This window comes from Rattus rattus, chromosome 15 (assembly GCF_011064425.1).
Source record: "Rattus rattus isolate New Zealand chromosome 15, Rrattus_CSIRO_v1, whole genome shotgun sequence".
Taxonomy (NCBI): Eukaryota; Metazoa; Chordata; class Mammalia; order Rodentia; family Muridae; genus Rattus; species Rattus rattus.
The window spans coordinates 54838202-54865990 of NC_046168.1; the positions used below are offsets into that span (position 1 = coordinate 54838202).

At 50.1% G+C, this 27789-nt stretch overlaps 1 protein-coding gene across 1 annotated transcript in view; it reads right to left on the reverse strand.

The window, feature by feature from the left end:
- The window catches only part of St8sia5 (ST8 alpha-N-acetyl-neuraminide alpha-2,8-sialyltransferase 5), a 61812-nt gene that overhangs the window by 20091 nt on the left and 13932 nt on the right, over positions 1 to 27789 (reverse strand). Inside the window, exons 2-3 of the mRNA XM_032885518.1 lie at positions 19886 to 19993; positions 1713 to 1805 (exon numbers count right to left, since the gene is read on the reverse strand). Coding sequence (XP_032741409.1) covers positions 1713 to 1805; positions 19886 to 19993 — 201 coding nt within the window. The remainder of the gene's footprint in view (positions 1 to 1712; positions 1806 to 19885; positions 19994 to 27789) is intronic.

Consider the following 27789-nt stretch of genomic DNA (forward strand, 5'->3'; position numbering starts at 1 on the left):
CTTCTTCGGTGTCCAGGAAGAAATTTTGCTTTCTAACTTGAAGTTTAACTGTTTTTCTTTTGAAACCTGAGGAACACTGCCCACAGGGGTTCTCTGGGGTCCCAGTCAAACATGTGAGGGCCTCAGTTCTGAGAAGCAGTAAGCAGGAAGCTTCTGCTCCCAGCTGAGGCCTGAGTCGGCTGTGTCATGTAACTCCTGGGAAGCATTCCACAACATCTATTAAACCGCACTCCTGTGTACTACCCAAAATCCTGTCCACAGGGTTCCACAGTTCCCCCAAAAAAGACACAGGTGCACCACAAATCCTCTGGTACAATAGCTCCCATTTTCCCCTCCCATGCTGGCCCACAAGCTGCTCTGGTCCTTCACAGCCAGGACCCAGCAGGGACCTTCCTGTCTCAAGGGCTCATACCAACTGTCCCATTTAGAATCTTCTTGGCCTAATTAATAACTATCACCCCACAGACAAGAACCTTCACCAGCAAACCCTTGGAACCAATCACACTGATGGCTGATCATTACAGGGACATAACCATGATAGGCAATCCAGCTGAACTCTGCCAAGGCCTAACTCCTGGGACTTCCAGCAGCAGCAATATGGAGTCTACACATCGATAGGCCTGTGTGTCGAAGGCTGTTTCTCAGGGCGATGCTATTGGGAGGTTGTGGGTCCTTAAAGAGGTAAGGCCACACAGGAGGTCTCAAGGTCACTGGGACTGGCCTTTGACAGTGCTGGTGGGAACCCGGTCTCTCCCTCTTCCTGCCCGATAACTCTGGCAGGCCCCAGAGTCGGCATTTGGTCCCAGATCAGTCCGAAAAGAAAGCCTGTACTTGTGACCCACACTCCCTGACTTTGGCTGCCAGCCATGGGCAGAGTCCTTGGGATTATGTTGGGGGTTCACGAGTCCATATAAGATACCCGACATTGCCTCTATAAATTTTATTTTGTACATCCAGATGTAATTGTTTCCAAACAGATCCAGAACCCGACATAACTATATAATAAAATCCGGATCCCTCTAGGCAGGTCTGCTGGATTCATGGATATCATAGCAAGAGAGAGAAGACTCACGTGAGCACCCAGCGAAAGGCTTGGATCCTCCTTCCACTGGCTCTGGGAGCACCATGAGTGGCGGACTGTGGGGTAGGAGGGAGTAAGGGATGCCTCTTTGCTACTCATATAAAAATGTATTTAAGAAATCTCCACACACAGATGCTGTATGTGCACTGACACTACGGGAGGACACACTGGCCCTTCGGGAGTGCGAGCTTGGTGTCTGAGAGACGGGCTACCTCACCATACTCCATTTTGTAACACTCGGGTCTTGTTATCACTTAACTAACAAAACCTTCAGAGAAATTAAGACTGTAGAAGGCAACATGAAGTGGGCAAGGCTTAGCCCGACGGTACAAAATACTGAATTTCAAGTGGGCACTCCCAGGCTTCTTGGGTTTCTACTGAACAGAAGGACCCAGCGATGGTAATCAAGGAGGCGGGTAACTGAGCCGGGGACTTCCGTGCTCAATCAGCAGACACGACCTTGCAACAGTGGCCTTTGTTATAAAACATCTTCCAGGCCTTTCTGTGCCCGTGGAAGACCTAACTTTCTATGAAGTCTGCCTTGTGTTTATTTCCTTCTGTTCTGGGGTCTGCCCGCCCCGCCCCACCTCCACATGCAACCTCCACCCGTAGGCAGCCCAGCCACACTCACATGGACAGCACCTTCACCTCCAGGATCTCCTGCCTCAGCTCCAGGCATCTCGTCGAGTTAAATTCTAAAGGTTCCTTGTAAAACTCGAAGTACCTGAGAACCGACAAGGACAGAGGTTACACAAAGAAAACAGAGCAGGTTTTTCTAGGACCAGCCAAGGGTCCTGGTCCAGCAAAGAAAACAGACCCACCCTATCACAGGACCCAGGAGGGGGCTGGCTCTAAGCATGACAACATCACCGCTCTATAACGTGTATAGGAACAAAGCCCACCTCAGCAGGTAGGCACAGGGTTCACTGCCAGGGAGTGGCTGTGAGGGAGGAGATGGGGCAGCCTCCGGTGAGCTCTGAGCAGAAAGAGCTGAAGATCAGCCAGGCAGGGAAGCAAGCAGCAAGGTGTCTCATTCTTTCTTGCCCCTTTTGCCTTTCTCTCACTCCTAGGATAATGTCCTACGACACAGCCACAGGCAAAGATGAGGCTGCCGCAGATTGTTTTCCACTTTCCCATCCCCCATCCGTTCCCTTGATGCTCATGTTCGTGCAGTGCTGTCTGAGACATGTCCCATCCGCCTACCAGAACAGCTGGTGTACCCACAGCCCTGGAGTAAGGCCTCAGGTACTCCTTTCCTCAGGGGCTCTCCCACTCCCACACGGCTCTGCAGCCAGGAATGGAGGGTCCCAAGACAGCCTCGGCCATGAGTCAATAAGACTGCAGGGCCTGACACTCTAACTGTGGGGTCAGTGATCTCTTGACAAGTAACCCTCAAGAACCAGAATGGGAGAGGTACGTAGGGCCATCATGGTGGCAGAACTGGGGACGCACGTATCCTTGAAGCATGTCCCAGTACCTTCCCAACCATGGCGGCAGTCACATTACCAATCTGAGGCTACAGACATGCACACACTGATTGAAAACTTGTAAAACATAGGCTGGAGGAGTGGATCAGTGGTGGAATGCTTGCCTATGATGAACAAGGCCAAAAATTGTTCTATACAATGAGCTGCCACCTATTTCCAAAATCAGCTGGCTCTGTATCTTTATCATAAAAGAATTAAGTGAGTTCATAAGAACTAAAAATTGAGGATCTCTGTGATATCAAACTCACCCTCCCTCTGTGTTTCCCTCTTGCTTCTGAAGCCTTCTCTGTCTCTCTCATTCAGCAAACTCAACTTCAGAACCTAGGTCAAAGGCCTACACTTTTGGAAGTTCTCATGTGGTTCCACTCCCTAGGCTCTATACACTATGTCCTAATTAGAACAAATAATATCATATTATAATCCCTCTCTATCTATGACCCTTCCAAATGGTGAGCATCTCAAATGTAGAGAATGTGTCCTTGCTATTTCTTTCTCATCTGCACTATTAAAACGGGCATACTGAAGACTACATTTCCCAGACTTCTTTGAGGCTAAGGCCCTGGAAACAATTTAGGTCCAACCAATCAGAAACATTCTTAAGAGGTTGATTCTTCAAGCTGCTCTTTGAGAAGCATAAAAAGGGAAATGGGGCAGACGGAGTGGCACAGTTCTCAGAAACAACAATCATGCAGCAACTTTATAATTACATCACAGACAGCAGCTTACATCATGGCCCCACTTTACCATGCCATTATTCAGTGTGATGGCTAGTCTCGGTTGCCAACCCGACTACATCTGGAATTAACTAAAATCCAAGTGGCTGGGTTTGTCTGTGAGAGGCTTTTCTTTATTAAGCCATTTGATGTCAGAAGACCCACTTTTAAACTGGACCACACCTTCTGGTCTATCTACACCACTGCTCTACTGCTAGGAAAAGACACAAGGCAGCTCATATAAAAGAAAGGATTTAAATGGGAATTTTTAAATGGTTCTAGAGGTTTAATCCATCATCATCATGGTGGAGCGCCCGGTGGCATACAGGCAAGGACTAGAACAGTAGCTGAGAGCTACATCTTGATCCATAGGTAGACAGGCAGGCAGGAAGACAGACAGACAGACTGACTGACATACTGACTGTCTGACATACTGACTGTCTGACTGACTGACTGACTGACTGACTGACTTTGAGCTTGACATGGGCTTTTTAAAACCTCAAAGCCCATCCCCAGCAACAACATCCTCCAACAAGGCTTCACTTCCTAATCCTTCTAATCCTTTCAAATAACTCCTCGTTGACTAAGCATTCAAATATATATGAGCCTATGAGGGGCCATTCTTATTCAAACCACCGCATTCTAGTCCAACATAAAATGTACAGTTAGAGGAGAAAAGGAGCACCAGGAAGTGTAATAGGGTTAAGTCTGGTATTTAAGGAGATAAAGGGTTTGAAGAAAAGCCTGATGCTAAACGGAGTAAAGGGAGTGGTGACCTCAGAACAAGACCTCACCAGCTAAGCTTCCAGCTTGTGGAAAGGAAAGACAAGCTTCAACAGGTAGGAAGCAACCAATATCAGAAAGCTGATGTGACTGTAATTGAAGGAAGGTGCCAAGTTCCAGCCCCATTAAGCAGCAGAACTTGGCAGCTCCAGCAGTGTGGCTCTGGCTTTAGAGTCAAGGATATAAAAAGGGGGCTTGTAGAATCTCCTTCCATGGCTAAGGAAAGTTGCTTAGGCCGGGCGTGTGTTAGGGTTGTCCCTTCAGGGAGGAGGCCTGGAGAGGCCATTTTGTGAAGCTGCAAAGGTGAAGCCTGGATTAACTGGGAGACCCCAAGACGTTGGAGATTCCAGAGTTGTGGGATACCTGCCAAGGAAAGCTGCAGATTGGGTGTAAAACCAGCCCAAGAGAGAGAAATGGAGCTGGAGATCTGAAGAGCACTTTGACATCAGACATGGAGATGCAGAATTTGGAGTTTGCTCTATTGGTTTTAAGTCTTGCTTTGCTCCAATATTTCCTTACTACATTCCCTTCCCTCTTTTTTGGAATGGCAATGTATTCATCCTATGCCATTTTGTGATGGAAGTATATGATCTGCTTTATTATTATTATTATTTTCATTTTATAAGGGGTTATAGTTAAGAGATTGCCTTGAGTCTGCAAAGGGACTTTGAACTTTTAAACAATGTTGAGACTGTGGTAGACCACAGGGACTTTTGAAATTGGACTGAATGCATATTTTGCACTATGTTATGAATACAAGCCTATGGGGTCCAGGGAGTAAAATGTGGTTGCTTGAATAAGAATGGCCCCCATAGGCTCATATATATTTGAATGCTTAGTCAACAGGGAGTGATGTTATTTGAAAGGATTAGAAGTATTAGGAGATGAAGCCTTGTTGGAGGAAATGTGTTACTGGAAATGAGAGCTTTGAGGTTTCAAAAGCCCATAATAAACCCAGAACAGTCTCTTCTCTCTCTCTCTCTCTCTCTCTCTCTCTCTCCTCCCTCTCTCTCCCTCCCTCCCCCTCCCCTCCTCCCTCTCTCTCTCTCTCTCTCTCTCTCTCTCTCTCTCTCTCTCTCTCTCTCTGTGTGTGTGTGTGTGTGTATCAAGATTTAGCTCCCAGCTACTGCTCCAGTACCTGCCTGCATGCCACCAGCCTCCCCACCATGATGATAAGGGATTAAACCCAATTAAATGTTTTCTTTTATAAGAGCTGCCCTGATCATGGAGTTTCTTCACAGCAATAGAACAATGACTAAGACAGAAGTTGGTACCAGGAGTGGGGTATTGCTGTGACAAGCCTGACTCTGATGTTTGTTGTAGGAATGTGGAATATTTGGGGACTTTGAACTAGAAAAGTAGTTGACAACTTTGAGTAGGGTTTATGGGATCACCCCACAGGAGTATGGAAGATAATGCTGCTGAGAGAGATGTAGATTATGATGGCTGGGCTCAAGAGGTTTCAGAGAAGAAGAACATTACTAAGAAGAATGTGGCTTCTTTCTGCCCTTGTCCAAAAATATCTGTCTGAAACTAAATCTAAGAGATTGTGATTAATGGAAGCAGCAGAAGAGCTGTCAAGGCAGCCTTGTATTGTATTGGCCGTTGTACGGTTATTAGTAATCACTCTTACATAGATTTATAGGGAAAGGAACAAATCAGTAAGTAGCACCCCCATCCATGGCCTCTCTATCGGCTCTTTGCTGCCAGGTTCCAGCCCTGTGTGAATTCCTACCCTGATTTCCTCAGTGATGGACTATGTTATGGAAGTCCATCACTTTCCTTTTGGTCATGGTGTTTCACCACAGCCATAGCAACCCTGACCTGGACATGGTATATGTTAACAACATGGAAGAAGGAAAGTTTTGCTCTGTGCCTGCATGCTCTAGCTCACTGGCATTAGAGTCTTCTTCGTGATTCCAATGTGTCCTGGAGACCAGCTGAGACCTCCGGCCTTGTGAACTGAACAACTCCCAGTTTCTTGGACTGTTCATTGTTGAACGAGCTGGATCACAGCTTGGAAGCCATTCTAATAAATCCCCCTTTTTTTTATTATCTATGTATTCATTCTTTCACTATATTCATTCTATATGTCATGGTTCCACTAGAGAGCCCTGACTAATACACTCAGTCACTTCTTTATTTTTCTTAATGATTCTGAGCTAGGAGTGCCCTTAACAAATCCCTTTCTCCTTTAACTGGCTGATAAGCATTCTTTTGCTTCCAACTAAGAACAAGGGATCAGCTTGGGGCCATCACAGAAGCTCATGACCTTGGCTCAAACTCGTGTAGTTTTCCAGTCACATGGTAGAGAGTAAGGCCTAATGTCTTGTCGCTAGCAACCTTATTTGCAATCGGACCCTGAAGATGTCACTAAAGCCTTTGGAACCGCGGGTTAAGTCATGAACCTAGACTGCTAAGAAAAGCTCTAGATACAGATGCCGTAAAAACAAAGATCTAGAGCAGCGGATTCAACCTGTGGGCCTCGCCCTCTTTGCAGGGGTCACATTTCAGATATCCTGTATATCAGATATTTACATTACGATTCATAGCAGTAGCAGAATTAGAGTTATGAAACAGCAATGAAATAATTTTATGGTTAGGGGTTACCGTAACATAAGGAGCTATATATAGTAAAGGGTCACAGGATTAGGAAGGTTGAGAGCCACTGCTTCGGAGTCTTTGGGGAGCTAGAGACTTGCAGACATAACCTCCAGTGCCTACAAGCTGTCTGGGTTACTCCCCGTCTCTGTCTCTTTTCTCTCTCAGTTTGAACTAAGACTACATTTTCCAGCTGACCAGCCAGCCTCCCCTCTCCATCCAACTCTCGTTCCTCTTTCCTCCAACTTTCTTTGGTCCTTCTTTCTCCAGAATCCCCAGCATCACTCAGAGAGGCAAGTGAACCATTCTGAACAGTTTCGTGCCATGTGTCTAGGGGTTCTTAGGCTGGGAGCTTTTCAGAACTGGACTCACATTCCTTATTCTCCACTCCTATAGCTTGGGTGTCTATGGCCCTCTAGCATCCATAGTCAAAATCCCAAACCCTGAAGTGATGGAATTAAGAGAGAAGTCCTTTGTTTTTTCCACCCTATATTTATAAGGTAGAACACTTATGAAATATCCTAATAAGATAGGACTGAGACACTTTGTCCCCTCAAATACATGAGGATATGGGAAGAAGACACAGCCTATGAACCAGGAAGCAGAGCTGCCTTGAAATTTGGACTCTGGAAATAAAGTTGGAAATAAATGTCCATTGCTTATAAGCACCCCAGTCTGTGTTCTGTCAGTAGCATGAATGAACCACGTTGGCCATTTTAGCTGTGTCACCCCCAGCCTCAGCATCCAGTCAGTACGGTTGACATGACACCATTGACGCTTCCAGGAAAGCTTAACACACAGGGAGTTCGAGAAGTGCTCGCCCCCACTGCCCTGCCTTTGAAGGGCAACTGCTGCCAGCCGATACCACGGGGAGACCCAGGGAGAGCCACACTCCCTTCTCTCCGCTCAGCTGGTCGATAGCAGAGCAGAGTCAGGAATGAAGAACACGGAAGTTTCTCTCTACCATCTGCTCTGGTGACACTGCCTTCTGCTGAGCTCACTAAACCTCCTTCTGCCTCCTGATGGCTACGTCCCATGCCAAGTCCTGCCTGAGTATAAGTTGTCCTTGGTCGCCCTACCCCTGCTAGGCACCACAGGTTTGAGGACTGCGTATGGTGGCACACACTTAGATCGCAGCATATGTGAGGCAGAGGGATCTCTGAGTTCCAGTCCAGCCAGGGTACACAGTGAGACCCTAATTCAAAAAAAGTGTTTCTGAAACCTTGACCCCTGGGCCCTGCCCACCCTACAGGGACTGTCCCCCTCAGGGTTCCTAGAGACTATGACAGACTAGCCTAGGGATGCCTCTGTCCTACAATACAACCAAAACAGAGCCATTCTCAGACTCTCCCTCTTATATCTAACACACGCTCCATGGCCCCTGAAACACCCCTGGCCATGTCATCCAAACTGCCCCATGACTATCTGAAATCTCCGTTTTGCCATCGGCAAAAGGAAATGAACAGTTCTTGCTTCTTTCTCCTACCCTTGAGGAGGTCTGATTTTGGTGGTGCGCTGTTCCAGCCTGGTCTCTACTGATGATGCATCAATGACGTGTAATTCCACAGTGGGACACTTCCCCCCGCAGATCCTTCCCGTGACAGGAAGCCTGAGGGGCAGGTCTAGAGGAAGGTGTGCAAACTGGGAGCACGCCGAATCCATGGAGGCGATGCTCACATACTTGTGTGTTTGGGAAGAAGCATGCATGAGAGTGAGAGGTGAAATGTGCAAGGACCGGACGGTGACCTGATGTCCCTGGGGAGGGGATGGTTTGCAGTGAGATGTTAGTGGTATGTCTCAGAGTTCTGGGATGGCGATAGCTCTTAAGATGCGTTTTCAGTGTTGCTTCCCGCAGGGGCATTATGGTTCTTTTACTATTGGAAGTTGCTGATAAATGCTCTTTGCTTTCTAAGTCGCAGACCCCCCTATAAATAGCGCCGGCTTGGCTTGTGCATGAGGAATCTCACCAGAGCATCCCTCCGCCTTCTCGGGCTTGGTAAGCAAGTGAGTCACCAGCTCTTCTTTCCGTTCCGGAAAGACTATCTCTACTCAGCTCAAAGGAGGGGGGCCTGGCACCACGATTGGCATCGGTGGGTATAAATAGCCCGAGAGCCGTGTCAGAAGCCGAGCTCCTCTCCAACAACATTTGACTCCCAGCGATCAAGCTGAAGCTGGCTCTAGGCTGCGTCCATCCTGTCTCTCCCTGTGCCCTCAGGGACCTTGAGGGGCTGGGCTGGCCAGCTCCAGTCACCCCGTCATCAGGTGGCAACCTCCGCTATGAGAGGACCAATGAAGAAGGCCTGGAGGGCACTGGGTGGGGGGATCTTTCCTTCCCTCACCTACATGGCAGACAACTCCAGCTTTGTGAGATGGGGCCCCTCTGAGCAGGGTAGAGCTGGCCAGCTAATCTGTTCCAACCATCCCTTTCCTTACAAACTTATCCACAGAGGTTCCCCCCTGCTCATTCCCTCTTCCAGAGTGGCATCTTCTGCCTAGGGTAGTCCTGTAACTCCAGGCCCTTGGTAAACCACTGGTTTGGTGTGAGATGGGGCCACTGCGTTTTCTTTCTAAGCACATCCCACCAGCTGCAGTCGCTAGTGGTATCTAAGAACCCAGAAGCCCTGGGGAGGTCCCCTGTGCCACGTACGAACAGAATTGGTAGACTTCACCAACTGCCAGGGGCAGGAGGAAGGGAAGCTGACACAGCCTACCAGTCTGGACCCTTTTCGTATTGTCCTGCCTCGGCATTCCAAGAGAACCGTAGGGTGATTCCACTCTAGTGGAAACACCACTAGCCCGTATGCACCTCTGTGCAGGGCATTAGCAAGCCCTCCAACCCCATTCATTAAGCCACATACCGGCAACATGGGCTGTCAGAGTGAGGGCGGGCCGAGTTTCAACCCCAGCTGACTCTCATCCTGGCCAGCTGTGCGAGGCAGCCTCCTCCTCCTAGACCCTTAAACCGCCTTGTTTAATTCTCTTAGTAGCCCAGTGAGACTTGGTGAAATTCAGGCTGCAGTCAGCAAGGCCACGTGCCCAAGGTCACCCAGCTCCCTAGCTGCACCCAAGTCATCTCCTTATGACAGAGAGGAAAGCTCAGGCTTCCGAGCGCCCAGAACCCCAGGGTCTCATCACTTCAGCAGTCCCCCCCACCGACTCTGACAGCGACGGCTCCCTGGGGGCTTTGTCAATAAGCAGCCCCCTTCTCTCCCAAAGGCGACAGCCCTTCAGCGAGATCCGTGCTATTTCCAGCACAAGAACAGCTGCTGTCTGGGGAGAGCACACGCCCCATCAGCAGAAAGCAGTCGGAGAGCTGCAGACTGACAAGTACCAGGGCTGTAAGTGCCCCCGGATAGGTGCAGAGGGACTCAGGGCTCCCTACCACCAGCCACCAAAGGCTGTGACTGACTGCTGGGAGGAGGCATTGCCGGGGGCCCTCCGTGTCTGCTCAGCAATCTTTAACTTAACCTGTTCTCTCTGAGGTGTGGTTTCCCTATGCCAGGAGTCACCAGAGCTAAAAGGTCTAAAGGTTAACAGGCAGCAGGCTTAGTGACATGGACCTGGTGGCACGGACTTATAAACCAGCTCTGGGGGAGGCTGAAGCAGAAGGACCACAAGTTCAAGGCCTACATGGGCTAGAGTCACTTCAAGGCCAGCTGGGGACACTTAGGAAGGATCTATCTTGAATGTTTTTTTTTTTTAATTAAGGTAAAAGCAGGCTGTGAGTGTAGGTGGATGGTTGAGTAGTTGCTTAGCATGGGCAAAATCCTACATTTAAACCCTAACACTGCAAAAATAATAAACAAATAAACTAACTAAATAAAAGCTTACATTTTGCAGTTCTGGAATTAGTTCTGGATATCCCCATGGTCGGTCTGTTCTACCACGCCACTTTGCAAAGTCTGCACTGTCACCGCTCCCCTTGGTTGGGGTCTGGGTAGGTAAGGAGCAATAACAAATTCAGAGACTCCATCCCATAACCCCTTCCCCAGCTGCAGCCCTTGACCTGGCGGCCAGCACAGTCCCTGTAAGGTAACCTCTTCTAAGCCAGTCCAGGGGACCCTGACAGCATTCCTGAGGTCCAGCTTAGCTCTGACTGCTCAACATGGCCCCTGGTTGGGGGTCTCACTGACCCTACTGGACTTTGGTCACCTTCTCCTAGTGCTAAGCCCAGAGCTGCATCCAAGTCATCTCCTTCTCCTTTATCCCTCCAGACCTTTGCCTCGGTAGTGGCCCTGGTCTCCGCCCCAGCACAGGCTGTAATTCGCTCTGCCTGTTTCCCTGGTGTCTGACTCTGGCTCTGAGATGTCTTCCTATTTACTTCATTCAGAGATCTACCTGGTCAGCATCTCCAGGCCACCTTCCTGCCCTCCCCTCTCTGTGCCAACATCCACTGGGCACATCGCCACCTCCCCTAGAAATGACTTAAACATGATTCCTCGTGGCCTGCCTGTACCCCTCAGGGGTCAGGAAGGCTTATCTCTTCCTCACTGAAGGTTTGTTGAGCCTCCCTTGCGTGTAAGGCTATTTCTACCTTAGTAGTGATCAACTAGCCAGGCCAAGGCTCCTCCCTCGAGGTGCTTCTCAACATAGCAGAATGAGTGCTGCAGAAGCAAAGCAGGTAGGAAACTAGAGGGACTCTGAGACGACCAGGCGAGTGAAGGCGTCTCCAGACAGTGAGCAGGGGGAGGGATGCAGCCCTAGGCAGATGTGCGACCAGTTTATACAGCAAGAGCTAGCCAGCTGCGGGTATGACGGCAGCCAGGATGACTGGAACAGGGTGGTAGCATCAGAAGGGCTGGGTCATGGGTCAGGAGTTTGAAAAGCATTTAGGCAGGGGACAACATAATTTGATTTAAAAGTTCACACTGGCTGAGAAGGGGGTTCCGAGAGGAGAAGAAACTCAGCAGTGTAAGGAGATAGCGCATGGCACCAAGAGGTTGAAAGCAAGGGGTAGGGGAGAGACACCTGAGCAGTAGTGCAGAGACAGACCCCGAGGGGAGAGCTAAGATCCAGTATTTGGATGAACAAAGTCTACAGAGTGGTGTGATGGAGCCACCCAATGACTTGGGTATGAATGGTAAGGAGAATGGCCAAGGAGTGTTCTCTGTGACCCTCAGCCATCAGAGGGTAAGAGGCAGGTAAGAGTCAGGTACAAATGGGATGAGCAGGACAAAACACACGATCCAGAGTCGATGGACAGAGACACCCCCATGAGCTCTTAGAGGTGGGGAGGGGCAAAGACAGGCCTGAGGTTAGACTGAGAAGAAAGGTATGCGGAACGAGGACAAACCAGGATGTGGAGCCCAGGGACCAAGGGCCTTCTGAGGACACAAGGGACAGCTCCACCCAGTGCCAGTGAGGTCAAGGAAGAAGGGAAGGTGGCACTGATGTGACCACTTAGAGGTCACGGTGACCTTGACAATAGCAGATAACGCTTCGTGGGCATGTGTTAATTAATGTAAGACTGGGGTGGGGTGGGTAATGGCTGAAGTTTGAGGAAAAGTAGAGCTAGGGGAGGGAATGTTGGAGCCTGGGCTCCAGGGCCGGGAAGAAGAGGAAGTGTTGATGCTTTCCAACACATCAGGGACAGCTGCAGAGAGGATGGGTGGGTGTTGGTGCTCTGTAAGCAATAAAAAGCAAGCAGAAGCTCCCAGTGAGCACAGGAAAGAGGGTCACACTCAGTATGAGGAAGGACTTCTCACACGGCAGCCCTCGATGGAGGGTGGCCTCCTGCCATCTTTGTGAGCCTCCGTCACTTACTCTCCAGTGACAGTCTTGGTGCCCACCGAACTAGGAGAGTGTGTGGAGCTTCTAGGAGAATCTATAGCTTTTAATTTGGAGGTGGGGGTGGGGAGGTGGGCACTAGAAGTGCCCCTGATTGGATTATCAAGTATCAAATTGATACACTGGCTTCCTGGCCCAGCCCCCACCTCCTTTTCCTTCCGTTCTTCACCTCTCTCCGTCCTCCCACCTTTGCCAAGTCCTGGTGTGAAGTGCTCAGAGACAGTGGAGCAGGCAAGAAGGGCGGAACCACGAGGGAGGTGAGAGGGTCGGGGTGTGAGAGGGGACAGGTCAGGGTGCCTGGGAGCTGGCTGCTATGGCGGGAGCTGCTTCAGCAGAGGGGTGGTTACTGAGCCAGCCCTGTGTCTCCTGCTGCAGAATAGGATAACCACTGAAACTGTGAGTTTTGTCATGGAGAGTATGTTCACAGGGTGGTCATGGGGAGGAGTGGCCTGAGGTGCAGGGAGAGGTGCCTGGGTGAAATGAGCCATGGTCTGCCCGTGTGTGATCCAGCCTCGTGGCCCCTTGTGGGAGGGAGGCTTAAGAAATAATGGGTGGGATTGGCTCTCTGACACCAAGAGATCAGTCACTGGGTACCTGTGTGGGCTTTAGTAGTGAGCCGGTAGCTTTGACAAAAGCAGTCTTAGAGTCCCTGAGAATTAACTTAGACAACCAGTACCGACAAGACTCACATGCAGGGGCATCAGCAAAGGCAGTGGGAGACTGGGAATGCATTGCTTGGCTCCGTGACCTCCAAAAGTAGTGATTTAAAAAGAAAAAAGTCAGTCAAAACAGTAAAGCTAGAAAGTTCACTCGGGCTTCCCTTTTAAGGAAACATGGCCCAAATTTGCAGTGCTGCCTCTCCAAGACAATGCCCTGAATCAGGGGCAAAGCTGGCATCTGGCCCTGCCGGGAATGTCTCTTCAGGGGGCCTCAGTAATACCTTCGTGAGGCTGTGAGGAGCTTACCTGTGTGGGGTATTTTAACCTTGGGTCCTTGGCATGCTCCAACTGCGTGACTGACCTCCTTTCTGTCTGCTGAACTTACAGGAGCAGAAACAGAGGGAAGGAAACTTCCTGAGAGTGACCTCGTGAGTATAGATGCCCCATAAGGGAGAAGACTCTGCTAAGACTCATTATGATCCCCAAATCTCAGAGGTTGGAAGCCCATAAAGCAGCACTATCTTAAGAGCCTCCTGGCATAGCCTCCGCTTTCACCACCAACCTCATCTGCCTGAAGCCTGATACTGTCGGGCCGTGGGAGGCCTACATCAGGTACGTGGGATGAATGGGGGAAGACACCATATTTGCTTTGCTGTGTTTCCCCAGCACCCAGCCAGGAGCGATTCTGCCAAAGCCGACTCTCCAAATTCCTCTCATTTGGATGCAACCCAAGAGATCTGTCTCTCTTTTGTGCCCACTTTATTTTTCCAAAGAAATGAAAATTCATCTGAAAGGTTCACGCTGAGCCAGCCTGCATCTCAAACTACCCTGAGGGGCAGGCACTCTTACAGGAGGCAGAATGGAAGGGTGGTCATGCGGGCCAGGCTATTGGGAAGTGTTCAAGCCCACTGTTACACCTCAAGTTCCACCTCGGAAGCAGGATTGTTCTGAAATTGTGAACCCCCAGGTGCAGGCTGAGACAGGGAAAATACTAACCTCAGAGGTCAAGGGATCAGGGAAAAAAAAAATCCCCCTCCTGAAGAGTGAGGAGAGAACAGAAGTGGGAAAGAGGCTCTCTGCTCCTTCCTGTTTCAGAGACAGCCACGTCTTCTTGTGCAGTGCCAGTCTTGGCCCTTAGACACATGGTAAAGGTTGGGGTGAAAGGATTTGGCCGTATCAGGCAACTGATTACAAGGGCTACCTTCTTACCTGGCAAAGTGAATCTGACTGCATCACTGACCTCAACTACATGGCCTACCTGGTCTACATGCTCCAGCGTGACTCTACCCATGGCAAGTTCAACAGCACAGTCAAGGCTGAGAATGCCGTCAGTGGGAAGGCCAAACCCATCTTCCAGGAGTGACATCCTGCTAACATCAAATGGGGTGGTGCTGGTGCTGAGTATGCGTGGAGTCTACCAGTATCTTCACTATCTTGGAGCCACTTGAAGGGTGGGGCCAAAAAGGTTAACATCTCTGCCCATTCTGCCCGTGATGCCCCAGTGCTTGCGATGGATGTGAACCACGAAATGTATGACAACTCACTCGAGACTGTCACAGTGCTCCCTGTACCACCAACTGTCCCCCTGGCCAAGGTCATCCATGACAACTTTGGCATCGTGGAAGGCCCAAGATCACAGTCCATGCCATCACTGCCACTCAGAAGACTGTGGATGGCCCCTCTGGAAAGCTGTGTCATGATGGCCGTGGGCTAGCCCAGAACATCATCCCTGCATCCACTGGTGCTGCCAAGGCTGCGGGCAAGGTCATCCCAGAGGTGAATGGGAAGCTCATTTCCTGATATGACAATGAATACGGCTACAGCAGCAGAGTGGTGGACCTCACAGCCTACATGGCCTCCAAGGAGTAAGAATCCCTGGACCACCCACCCCAGCGAGGACATGAAAACAAGAGAAAGGCCGTAGGGCACTGAGGAATCCCAATCCCAACTCAGCCCTCAACACTGACCATCTCCCTCACAGTTACCATCCCAGAATAACAGGAGGGGCCCAGGGAGCCCTACTCTTTCAATACCATCAATAAAGTTCACTGCACCCACCTTCAGAAAAAAATGGGAGAGGAAGGGGAGAGAGTAAATGAGCCTAAAGTAAGTGAGTTTTCCCATATTAGGGTTAAAATAGGCCACCTCTCTATATGTATCTTCCTTGGGAAATCTGCAGAGAAGCAGTCTTCTTAAACCCAGGTTTGGTCCAACAGTCAAGGGCGGGGAGAGATGTATGGATGGACATTTAAGCAGTGCTCACCATCATGGGTGACCAGCCCACAGCCCAGGTGAAGAATCCCTCTCACATCTCCCACCAGAGCTGGGACCCCAGAGTCAACACTACCCTGGCGTGCTGTCTCTCTACCTCATACCACCTGGAGGTGACTCAGTCCCTTCAGCTGTGCTGTGAGATCGTAATAGCGCCCAACGCAAAGGTGTGAGGGTGAGAATTTACCCAGCAGTAATTCACAGAATGTGCTCAGCAAATAAATGGCTGGCATACAGCTGCACCCCGGTGACGGCAAGCTGTAGGCAGGGTCCTCCAGATCCAAGCCAAGTCTCACCCACTCTGGGCAGTGCCTCTGACTTTCACGCTAAACCCTGCAAGACAGAGTGGGCAACTATCAGGGAGACGGCTACCTCCCCAGAGCAGGCTGAGACATAGGTCAGGCCAGAGGAGCCAAAGCACCCAGCTCACCAAAGGAGGAGGAGGAGGAGGAGGAGGAGGAGGGAGGAGGAGGAGGAGGAGGAGGGAGGAGGGAGGAGGAGGAGGAGGAGGGGGGAGGAGGGAGGAGGAGGAGGAGGGATAAAATATGGCAAGCAATGAATTATTCAGTAGTTGAATAATACCACGAAGATATTCTGCATCCCAGACACAGAGTTGTTAACTGGGATGACGTGTGTGTGTGTATATATATATATATATATATATATATATATATATATATATATACATCTGTCCGTTTTGAGCCCTCCATGGAGACTGGAAATCTGCTGCCAGGAGCTTTCCAGCACGTTTTCGAGCTGCTCATTCATCCAGGTGAGAAATCTCCCATATGTGGCCTGGTTCTGATTACGTTATTCATTCTCCCCACACAAGGACCACATACACTGAACGCCGTCTCACACACAGGGCCAACAGCTGCCCAAGGGTTGTGCACAGGTCTGCGGCCAAAGCTTCCGATTGCTGTCATCCTGGTTATTAGACTTCGTTGCTCTGATGCTCACAAAGAGACAGCAGTGGGACTTAGTTCAAGTCATTTTGGACCTGTACCCATCACCACTCAGTGCAGGAGGATGTGTGGTAAGAAACTCAGAAACACACCCACCGCCCACATCTACTGTCTGAGCAGGAGGAGCAGACACGTTTTTTAGGAATAGACGAAAGTTGAGATTTGAATTTGGAATTGTTCCACAAAGTTCGGGTGGGGGGTCAAGACACTTATTCTGACCAAGGGGATTCTTGGTCAGGTGGGAGCTCTCCAAAAGAAAATAGGTCCAGGGGTGGGTGTGGTGGGGCCTAGTATTGCTGACTGAAGAGCCTCTAAGTTCTAAAATCTAGTAAACAGACTCTAGTGATGTCCCCACCCCTGAGGACTCAAAGGTGAGGGAAAAGGGAGGCTCTGAATTATAAAGTTGTTCTGAAGTAGTCATAAAGTTATAAAGGTACAAAGTTACAATATTATAATCTTATAAAGTTTAAAGCAGTTACAAAGTAGAGAAAAAGGGAGAGCAAGGGAGATGAGAAGGAAAGGAGAAAGAAATGTGGGCCAAGAAAAATGACAGGAAGTGAAAGAAAGGCAGATGGCTTCATATGAGGAGAGGGGAGGAGAAGGGAGGGAGAGAGAAGAGGGAGGAAGAGGGGACGGTAGGGGAGGAGGAGGAGAAGGGGAGGGGAAAGGGAGCGGAAAGGGAACAAAGTACAGAAACAGGATGAGGATGAGGAAGAGAAGACGCTGGCTGTTGGGGAATTTAGGGACAGAGCCCATGTTTTTATCCAAGCTTTGAAAAGGTAAGCATGTGGTGACAGTGTCGGAAACCAAGTGGGCAGATGTTCTGAGGTACACAGAGTAGTCTGAGTGTCGCGGCATGGTCACACACTACGGCCAGGCCTCAGGACTATGATGCTGGGTGTGGGCCCACAGCTCTTCCTGTGTAAGGGCCCCTGGGACACCACGAGACAGTAGATGGTTAATCCCTGGTTCTTGAGTAAGGTATTTTTATGACTCTTTTGAGAATTTCATACATGCACATAATAAATCTAGATCCTGCTGGGTCCAAGGAGTGCTGCCTTAGATGCAGGGGTGTGCACCATCCTCTGGAGAGCAGTAGACTGCAGGGGCCACTCTCCTAAGGAAAACTGGCTCTCTCCCAGGGAAGGCATCAACTGCCAACAGCACCTCAGCTAGAGCCCTTCCCCTTCCACATTGGAATATTGACTGGCTTGACTTTGTCTAGGTTTCCTTGTGCAGCAACTGTGGCTGCTATGAGCTCTCAGGTACAACAGAGCTGTAATGTTCAAGAGACACAGTTTGATCCTGGTCTTCCCTGACCACTGACTCATACAATTCTTCCAGGATGAGTGTGTGATAGCCCATATGGTCCTGAAGGGTGAGTGTGTGATAGCCCATATGGTCCCAAAGGGTGATTGTGTGATAGCCCATATGGTCCCAAAGGGTGAGTATGTGATAGCCCATATAGTCTTGAAGGGTGAGTGTGTGATAGCCCATATGGTCCCGAAGGGTGAGTGTGTGATAGCCCATCTATGGCTGAGCATCCACAGATGCTGGTCCTCTCTGTACTTTGGACAGTTGTTGAGTTTCTACATTAGTCACCATTTGCTACACAGAGAAGCTTCTCCGAAGGGGGCTGAGAGCAGAGCTACTCTGTGGATATATACATTGTTAGATGGTGGCTCAATGCTATCTCAGTTTAGAAAGTAACAATAGTTATTCACCCCTGGTACCTGCGAGCTCCCCAGCCACGGGTTCTCAGGCAGATTTACAACACCCACAGTATTGTGTGTACATTTTCACGAATGGCTATTCTTGGCTGCCGACTTTATTGGGTTGAGAAGCACACATGAGAAGACACACCTCTGGGTGTGTCTGTGAGGGCCTTTCCAGAGATGAGATCTTGAGGGCTCCGACCTAATGAGTGGTTTCATCCATCCCTGGATTCAAACTTTGAATGGAATGTGGATGGTGGGGCCTGCTCAGAGGCCTGCTCATACCACTACGGGTTTGTCCTTGGGAGCCATTTTTTGCCCTGGCTCTCTCCTGCTACTGCTCTGCCAAACTCTACCAACCATGATGAACTGAAACCTATGAATGAATGAATGAATGAATGAATGAGTGAAGAGTGAGTGAATCTTTTCTCCTTTAAGTTATTTATATCAAGTATTGGTCACAGTGATGATCAAATTGATGCACTATCCAATGGCTTCAGCCATTGACTGAGAACATCTGTCCAGAAGCGGCCTCCTTGGGCCTGTCCATCTTGCTCCCTCCAGTATTCTCTGTCTAAGGTCTTTCAACTCACTCTCCCAAGAAGCTCCCCAGAGAGGCGGGCACCTGCTCATTTACCTAGACGTCCTCACATCTAAATGGGCAGGACGTGACAAACTACCCACCACCTGAACGACAACTTTGGTACACTCACTGTCCTGTGACACCCCAGGACCCTGCTAGGCTGCCTATGCTCCCACTGCCCATTGGAAGGAAGAACTCTGGTCCCAAGAGGCAAGCATCAGATTCTTGAAGCCTGATCATGGCGTGTACGCATCTGACACACTTGGGTTGTCCTGTGGACATATGCCTGCTCGATGTCTGATGCTGTAGTCACGTTTTACTTTTTCAAAGTTTTGACAAAAGCAGGCTTGTTTGGGACCCTGCGAAGCACCTCACTTCTTCTCTCCAAGGTTAATTCAATGGCTAGGGTCAAGACTAACTACAAAGAAAGCTCAGGCCCTGTTCTCAGGGAAGCAGATCTGACAGTTCATACTTAGAGACTGGGGGAGAGGGGGAATCAAAGGACAAAACAGCTTAATTGGGCCCTGGAAACCGTTACCTCACGGGTTCCTACCATGCACAGCTCCAAACAGAGAAAGCATCCAGTTTTGGCCACACAATCCCTCCTTGAAAAAAATATGTGTTCACCTAAAATATTCCACTTTTATCCATTCAACAAACACTGTCAAGCTCCTCCCCACGTCAGCAGAAGGGTCCTTGGTTCCCGACTTTAGCTTTAAATGTGTCAATAGACCAAGAAGAAACAACAGGAGAAGATGGTATGAATGCTCTAGCAAGTGTTGTCTTGAAAGAGATCATTCGGCCCTGGCCATGGGGAAACCTCTGTGTCTGGGCCATGAACTTCAAAGAATCAGGGAACCCCTGTCCCATCTCCACTCCCTGATGCCCCCATACCCTCCCTCACACACAAGCATTGGCCAACTCAAGTTCTGAAATTCTGCTCTACAGACACAACTCTTGTTCCCACACACTAATGAGGGCTCAGAACCAGAGCTCCTGTCCTACACTACCCGAAAGGCCAATATCTCCACAGGGTTAGGGTAGGGTCCTATCCCTTACTCCTCATAGCCACTCACCCCTCACGGAAGGGATTCAGAGAGGACCCCAAATGTGGTGAAAGTGAAGACCAAGGCACTCCTCCCATGAGGGCAGCTCTAGGGACAAGCAATGGGGTAGGAACTTCAGAGTCCCCTCGGGTTGGGCTTCCCCTTCCCCCCTCACCGTTCACTGGGGACTGTACCTGGAGCTGGAGTCACTGATGTTCTGCTCTGTTGGGCTGCCGCTGGCATTAAAGAGCCCAGTCCAATTGGCCTGTTGGTCGCCCCTCTGCCAACCAAACTGGAAGCCTCTGGCAAGAAAATGAGGCAGTGGATATACACACCGGTATGTTGGGTTAGACCTGTCTAAGAGTCCCATTCTGTCCTTGTCCCCACCAGACAGATATACACACTGGTATGTTGGGTTAGACCTGTCTAAGAGTCCCATTCTGTCCTTGTCCCCACAAGACACAACTTTTTAATCATACACTAGAAGGAGAAGATGGCGGTAATCCCAACCATGGGGATGACGGTGGTAAGGTGTGTCATCTTCAATCCCCTGCATCCTTCCCTCACGCCCATCTTCTCCAAAGCACACATTTTACAAGCAGGGAAACAGAGGCTTACGAGGACTAAAGTTGCAGGGCTCGTCTACCTCCTGTCTGGTGCTGTCCTTCAACTCTTGTTTCTAGAGAGTTAAGTGAAAAGAATTCTGTCAGCAGTGCTGTGCCAGACACAACTTGGAGGATTTCAATGGACTGAACACATCCGTCTCTGAGGCCCTCCCCAGCCCTATGACAATGGTAGCAGAGCAGTGGGTTAGAACGTGAGCACAGAGAGGAGGTAACAGAAGGGACCAGCAGCAGTCCTGAAAGACAGCAAGCAGGTGGGGAACCAACTCAGGTCAGAGAGAGTGGCATCCTGATGGCCTATAACAAGTAGATCCGATCTCAGACACAGCTACAGAAGGATCGGGAATAGACAGGGACGGGCTTCTGCAAGTGGTGACGTGTACCCAAAGCAGGAGGACTGGGTTAAGCACACGTAAGAAGCGGTTAGGCACACAAAGCTGCACACACCCAGGTCCCCTTCCCCCACACCCTATGGACAGCAGTAGGCTTGCTCTTGGGGAAGTTGGCTCGTGGAAGGGGATTCTGCACCCAGAGCTGCCAGGACCACGAAGGGCCCGAATGTTTGCTCTAGAACTGTGGTGCAGCACTGCCCAACCTGAACCTCTGGCCTGGTGAGGAGTGTGCTTTTCTTTCTTTCTTTCTTCCCTTCCTTCCTTCCTTCCTTCCTTCTTTCCTTTCTTTCTTCCCTTCTTTCTTTCTTTCTTTCATAATTTTATTATTTTTTGTTTATATGTTTATTTTATGTATGTGAGTACACTTAGCTGTCTTCAGACACACCAGAAGAGAGCATCGGATCCCATTACAGATGGCTGTGAGCCACCGTGTGGTTGCTGGGAGTTGAACTCAGGACCTCTGGAAGAGCAGTCAGTGCTCTTAACCACTGAGCCATCTCTCCAGCCCCAGGAGTGTGCCTTTCAAGAGAGGAAACTGAGCAGCTTTTTTTAATGGCCAAGAATAAAAGGGGGCGACCTCCTAAGTACCTTGGGACAAACTTTCTCCAGCTAGTATCTGTGTTCAGCTGGGGCTGGTCAGCCCTTTGTGTGGGACTGCCCTGTGCTGCATACGGTGTTGAGTATGTCCCCAAGTCTCTGTCAGCTGCATTTGGCCTCTGGCTCTCCTGTTAGGATTATTTAAAATGTCTTCAGGTGCAAATGGCTTCTAGGAGGAACGTCACCCCCACTGGGAATCATTGCTATGCACCAATGCATAGAATTTCCAAAACCCGCTTACATCTGCCTGACCCTTAAATATGAGGACACTCTTAATGCCACTTCCAGTGGGAAAAAAAATATTGAACTTCAAAGCTAGGGTAGAACTGAGGAGGAAGGAAAAGGGGAGTTCTAGGCAGAGGGGAGAGGAGACAGATAAAGAAACTGAGGAAAACAGTTAGTAAAATTATTAGTAAACAAGCTCTTAGCTAAGGGAAGGGGCTGCAGATGGGTTTTGGAGCTGTTCCGTCCACACCCTTCTGATTAGCTGGAGCCCTCGGTCAATTCTCTGTACGTGCTGTGGCCTCTGTTCTCATAACCCAATGAATGGCCGGTCTCGGATGTCTCTGGAGTCCCTGAGTGAGAGAATCACAGAGACCAGCCAGCTAGCTGCTCCTGGGGCCAGTCAGCTTACTGAGGTCATTTTGCTCCCCTCAGACGGAAATCACCAAAGGACAAAGAATAGCTTTTCGGAATTGGTAGGCCTGGGCCCTTGAGCACCGCTGAGCTGACAGATTCGGATGCCTGTGACTCTTAGGCCCTTAGAACTAGAGGTCTGTGGTTCCAGGGTGCAGAAGACAGACGCCTACAGTTTTAGGTACTTCCGTAGTGGGCTCACTGCTCTGGGCCGTGACTACCAGCGTCTCGGCACTTGCCGAGGAGCAGCTCTAAGAGCACTCGGCACCTGCCTGTGCCACAGCTCCCGAGGGTTCTAGAACCCTTGGCCCTAGCCCTTAACAGCAGGTGTAAAGTCCTCAAGCCTTGTGGGTCCAGCCCCTTGGACCGTTGGGCCTTGGAATTTCTCTGGAGTCTTCCAGTAACTGGAGCCCGAATCTGCTTCAGAGTCTTCAGAGTCTTCAGAGTCTTCAGGTTGCTTCTCCATCTTCCCTGACTCCAAACCTTCCCTACCCCTGCTCCCACTCACGCCCTGAGCTCTTTGGCTACCTTCTTGCTTGTGTTTCTACTGCCAGAGATGCCGCTACGACTGTCACCTTTGACATAGCCATGGACACTCCTCATGTTATCGGTTCAGCCTGCCCTATCCAGGACAACGACCACAAGTAACCAAGAAAAGGCCACCGAGGAGGTGTCTTTTATTGAAAATAATAATGCAACGCAAGCAGACAGAACCCAGAAGATGCCCTCGCTGACTCAAAGGACAAAGAGGGAACGACCTAGTCGTGCTGCTGCGCCCGGGGGTGTGGCACATAAAGACGGAGCTGTACTTTGCACCAATGACAGCTCGCCTTCCACCTTCCTAAGAACTAGCATCTGCCAACCACAGGCTTTTTGCTGAGTCACTGAGTGAGTACCCCTCCTCACTCTACCTGTTGAAGGAAGGAAGGGCAGAGCTCTGCAGCCACAGTGGAGGACCGGGCTTTCCAGAGTGTCTTCGTGCTTGGTCGTCTGGAAATCACTGAGGCCTGGGACGGCCAGAGTGGTGTTTTCCAGAGCCGGCACACTGGAGCAGTTGTAACTGCTGCGTCTGCCAGCCACGGTGGCGAGTGTTGCTTGTAGCAGGAGCGGTGTTTTCTCCAAGGTGTCCAAACAGCATTCAAAGCCACTAGGCTGCCATATAACAGCCCAGCCAGTCACCTGCTTAGCTGACAGCTCCCTGCTCAAGATAACAGAGCATAAAGGAAGCGTCCATCAACTGTCAACCAAGATGGGATGAATGACTGACTTCCCACAGATTTGCTCATTATCAAGGGAAAAAGAAAATTAAAGCACACTCACAATAAAGACCTAGGAAATACGTATTCGTCTCAGTATAGCAGTGCTGAACGCGGGTGGAGAGCTGGGCCCCTGTGATCTGCTCACTCCGGTGCCTTCCACCCCCGTCCTTGGGAGTCTGCTCACTGCCCACAAGTATGCTGACCCAGCTTCTGGCCAGTTCCGGTGTGAGTCCTCCTGGGGTCTTACTTATGGTAGCCACATATATAAGGCGCGCCACTCGTGCTCTGCTGAACGTGCTCTGTTGCTTTTCATCCCCCTTCCTCACCAGTCTCCACAGCAGTGAGAGCTTAACCCAAAAGGGGAGCAGATACAGACGACAGCCCACAAAGCCAAGGCAGAGGAATGCCGATCTAGCTGCCAGGCTACTCTGAAAAAAAAAGCAGCAGTGTGCCGTGGTCCAGTTCTACGCCGTGCATCCATGTTTTTGTTGATGTGACTGTGCTCTTTAAGAAATCCGCAAGGTGTCTGTCAGCTTATAGGTGTGGTTTACTCGGAAGAGCGGTGTTTGTTGAACGCTTATCAGCAACAGGCACTGGGAATGCAGAAGGTCTGGTTGGCTTTAGTTGCTGATGAAAGACAAGAATCCCAGACTTTAGGCCTGTGTCCAAGAGCCAGAGGCTTTAAGGTGGGCAAGACGTCTGCCCTGGGCTGACTTGAAAAGCTCTCATTTCTAAAAGCCCTTACCAAAAACCTGTAGGCGAAGAAGACACTGCCATAGCTGGTTGCACTGTTTAGTTTTTTGTTTTGTTTTGTTTTGTTTGTCAAGTTGACAGCAGGAAGGGTCATTTGGGAAGGAGGAAGATCAGTTGAGAAAATACCTCCATTAGATTGCCCCATTACAGATCTGTGAGGCATCTTCTTGAGCAGTGGATTGATGGAGGAGGGCCCAGCCCACTGTGAGCGGTGCCACTTCAAAACAAGAAAGCAGTCTAGGCAAGCCATAGTGAGCAAGTGTCTTTCGTTAGGATTTCCATCGCTGTGATGAAATACAATAACTGAAGGGGAGTAGGGGAGGAAAGGATTTAGCCGGCTTATACTCCCACATTGTAGTCCATCACTGAAGGAAATCTGGACAGGAATTCACACAGGAAGACAATCTAGAGGCAGGAGCTGATGCAGAGGTCATGGATGGGTGCTGCTTACTGGCTTGCTCAGCCTGCTATCATTTAGCACCCAGGACCACCGGCCCAGGGAATGGCGCCACCCACAGTGGTCTGTGCCCTCACCCATTGATCACTAACTGAGAAAATGTTCTACATCTAGATCCTATGTTAGCATTTCCTCAGCTGGAGTTCTCTTCTTTCAGATGATTCTAGCTTGTGTCAAATGTTATGTCAAGTTGACATCAAACTTACCAGGACAGCAGGCTAGCAAGCAGTGTTCCTCTGCTTCTGTTCCTGCCTCTGGATTTCTACTTGAGTTCCTATCCTGATTTCTGGGATGGACTGTGGTGTGGAAGTGTAGACCACATTAAGCATCCCTCCCCCAGTTTTGTTTGTTTGTTTGTTTGGTCATGGTCTTTATTATAACATTAGAAAGCAAACAATAATTTATAAGTAAATTTAGACAGAATGGTGAGGAAAACTTCCCCTATAGACTGCTCAAAAGGTCATCTAGCCACACTGTCTCCTTTCCACCCACAAAAGACAGCCTCTCCCAAGAGTTATGCAAAGATCAACGTATAGTCACTATGTGCAAGGCCTGAGCACCAGATGAGGGGCTTGCTATAACTTAAATGGACAGAAGCAGGCTGCCACAGAGGGTGTAGCATGCCCTAGTTTAGGGTTAGGTATTTGCCACCAAACCCTACTTTTTTACATGGGCATCTAAGATCACGTCCCACGCTTTTTTTGCTTGTTACTGACTAAGCTTATCTACACACACACACACACACACACACACACACACACACACCCCGGTAACAGCACAGGAAGAATGATCTCAGTATATTGAAGGCCTAGGCAATCCATATGTAGTGACTTCAAGCACTGACAAGCTTACGGCGGGTCCCTCGCTGCCTCTAGTTTCTCAAATGCATGCCTCGAAAAATAGCTTTGGTCCTGATGCATGACCTTCAGATATCAAACTGAATCCTCAGCTCCCAAAATGATCCCTTATTCATTTAAGGATTGGGAACCTGCCTAGGTTGCCCAAGGTGACTACCAAGGAAACTTTGTGTGTGTTAGGTTGTGGGGGGGTGGGGAGGTTTACTCCTCAAAGAATTTAAGTCAAGAGGAATAGCCCACTGAAGTTTAATTACCTCCACTAATAATACCCTCCAGAAACCATATCTTATTTAAAATTAACAAGTGGGTCTGGAAAAAAAAAAAACCCATGTGATCTCCTTTTCTGTTTCCTACTCGATAGGATGTGAACTTTGCCCTTGCCACACTTCCACTGCAGTTATGTTCTGCTGAGTGAATCCCAAAGAAAGGACACCAGCATTAAGAGTCCAAGGGGACACAAACGCCCATCCCTAACCCAGAAGCTGTCTCCAGTTGACAACCACTTGCAAATGGAAAAAAGACTTGTTTTCTCTAACAGGTTTCACCGGGTATACAAATCACTCTTAGGGGCAGGCGATAGATGGTCAGCCCAAAATGGACTCAATTTTGTCAGGGCATTTTAAAGACATTTTTAGTTAACTGATTAATTAATTAATTCAATATGTCACAGGTCCTTGGCATATAAATGCTATGGCTTACAGTCTTGTAGTTTAATGGGATTCCTGTGTGTGCAAAGGTGGGCTTCCTGTGTGTGCAAAGGTGGGATTCCTGTGTGTGCAAAGGTGGGCCTCCTGTGTGTGCAAAGGTGGGCCTCCTGTGTGTGCAAAGGTGGGCCTCCTGTGTGTGCAAAGGTGGGCCTCCTGTGTGTGCAAAGGTGGGCCTCCTGTGTGTGCAAAGGTGGGCCTCCTGTGTGTGCAAAGGTGGGCCTCCTGTGTGTGCAAAGGTGGGCTTCCTGTGTGTGCAAAGGTGGGCTTCCTGTGTGTGCAAAGGTGGGGTGTGTGAGGTGGGCCTCCTGTGTGTGCAAAGGTGGGCTTCCTGTGTGTGCAAAGGTGGGCTTCCTGTGTGTGCAAAGGTGGGATTCCTGTGTGTGCAAAGGTGGGCTGTGTGTGCAAAGGTGGGCCTCCTGTGTGTGCAAAGGTGGGATTCCCTGTGTGTGCAAAGGTGGGCCTCCTGTGTGTGCAAGGTGGGCCTCCTGTGTGTGCAAAGTGGGCCTCCTGTGTGTGTGTGGCCTCCTGTGTGTGCAAAGGTGGGCCTCCTGTGTGTGCAAAGGTGTGCCTCCTGTGTGTGCAATGGTGGGCTTCCTGTGTGTGCAACGGTGGGTCTCCTGTGTGTGCAAAAGTGGTCCTCCTCTGTGTGCAAATGTTCGCTTCCTGTGTGTGCTAAGGTGGGCCTCCTGTGTGTGCAAAGTGGGATTCCTGTGTGTGCAAAGGTGGGGATTCCTGTGTGTGCAAGGTGGGCCTCCTGTGTGTGTGCAAGGTGGGCCTCCTGTGTGTGCAAAAAGGTGGGCCTCCTGTGTGTGTGCAAAGGTGGGCCTCCTGTGTGTCTTGAAAGTGGGCCTCCTGTGTGTCCTGTGTGTGCGAAGGTGGGCCTCCTGTGTGTGGGCCTCCTGTGTGTGTGTGTGCAAAGTGGGCCTCCTGTGTGTGCAAGGTGGGCCTCCTGTGTGTGCAAGGTGGGCCTCCTGTGTGTGCAAAGGTGGGCCTCCTGTGTGTGCAAAAGGTGGGCTTCCTGTGTGTGCAAAAGGTGGGCCTCCTGTGTGTGTGCAAAATGGGCCTCCTGTGTGTGCAAAGGTGGGCCTCCTGTGTGTGTGCAAAGGTGGGCCTCCTGTGTGTGTGTTTCAAGGTGGGCCTCCTGTGTGTGCAAAGGTGGGCTTCCTGTGTGTGCAAAGGTGGGGCTCCTGTGTGTGCAAAGGTGGGATTCCTTCCTGTGTGTGCAAAGGTGGGTCTCCTGTGTGTGCAAAGGTGGGCCTCCTGTGTGTGCAAAGGTGGGCCTCCTGTGTGTGCAAGGTGGGATTCCTGTGTGTGCAAGGGGTGGCTTCCTGGGTGTGCAGGGGGGGGTTTCCTGTGTGTGCAAGGGTGGGCCTCCTGTGTGTGCAAAGGTGGGCCTCCTGTGTGTGCAAAGGTGGGCCTCCTGTGTGTGCAAAGGTGGGCCTCCTGTGTGTGCAAAGGTGGGCTTCCTGTGTGTGCAAAGGTGGGCCTCCTGTGTGTGCAAAGGTGGGCCTCCTGTGTGTGCAAAGGTGGGCCTCCTGTGTGTGCAAAGGTGGGCTTCCTGTGTGTGCAAAGGTGGGATTCCTGTGTGTGCAAAGGTGGGATTCCTGTGTGTGCAAAGGTGGGCCTCCTGTGTGTGCAAAGGTGGGCCTCCTGTGTGTGCAAAGGTGGGCCTCCTGTGTGTGCAAAGGTGGGATTCCTGTGTGTGCGAAGGTGGGCCTCCTGTGTGTGCGAAGGTGGGCCTCCTGTGTGTGCGAAGGTGGGCCTCCTGTGTGTGCAAAGGTGGGCCTCCTGTGTGTGCAAAGGTGGGCCTCCTGTGT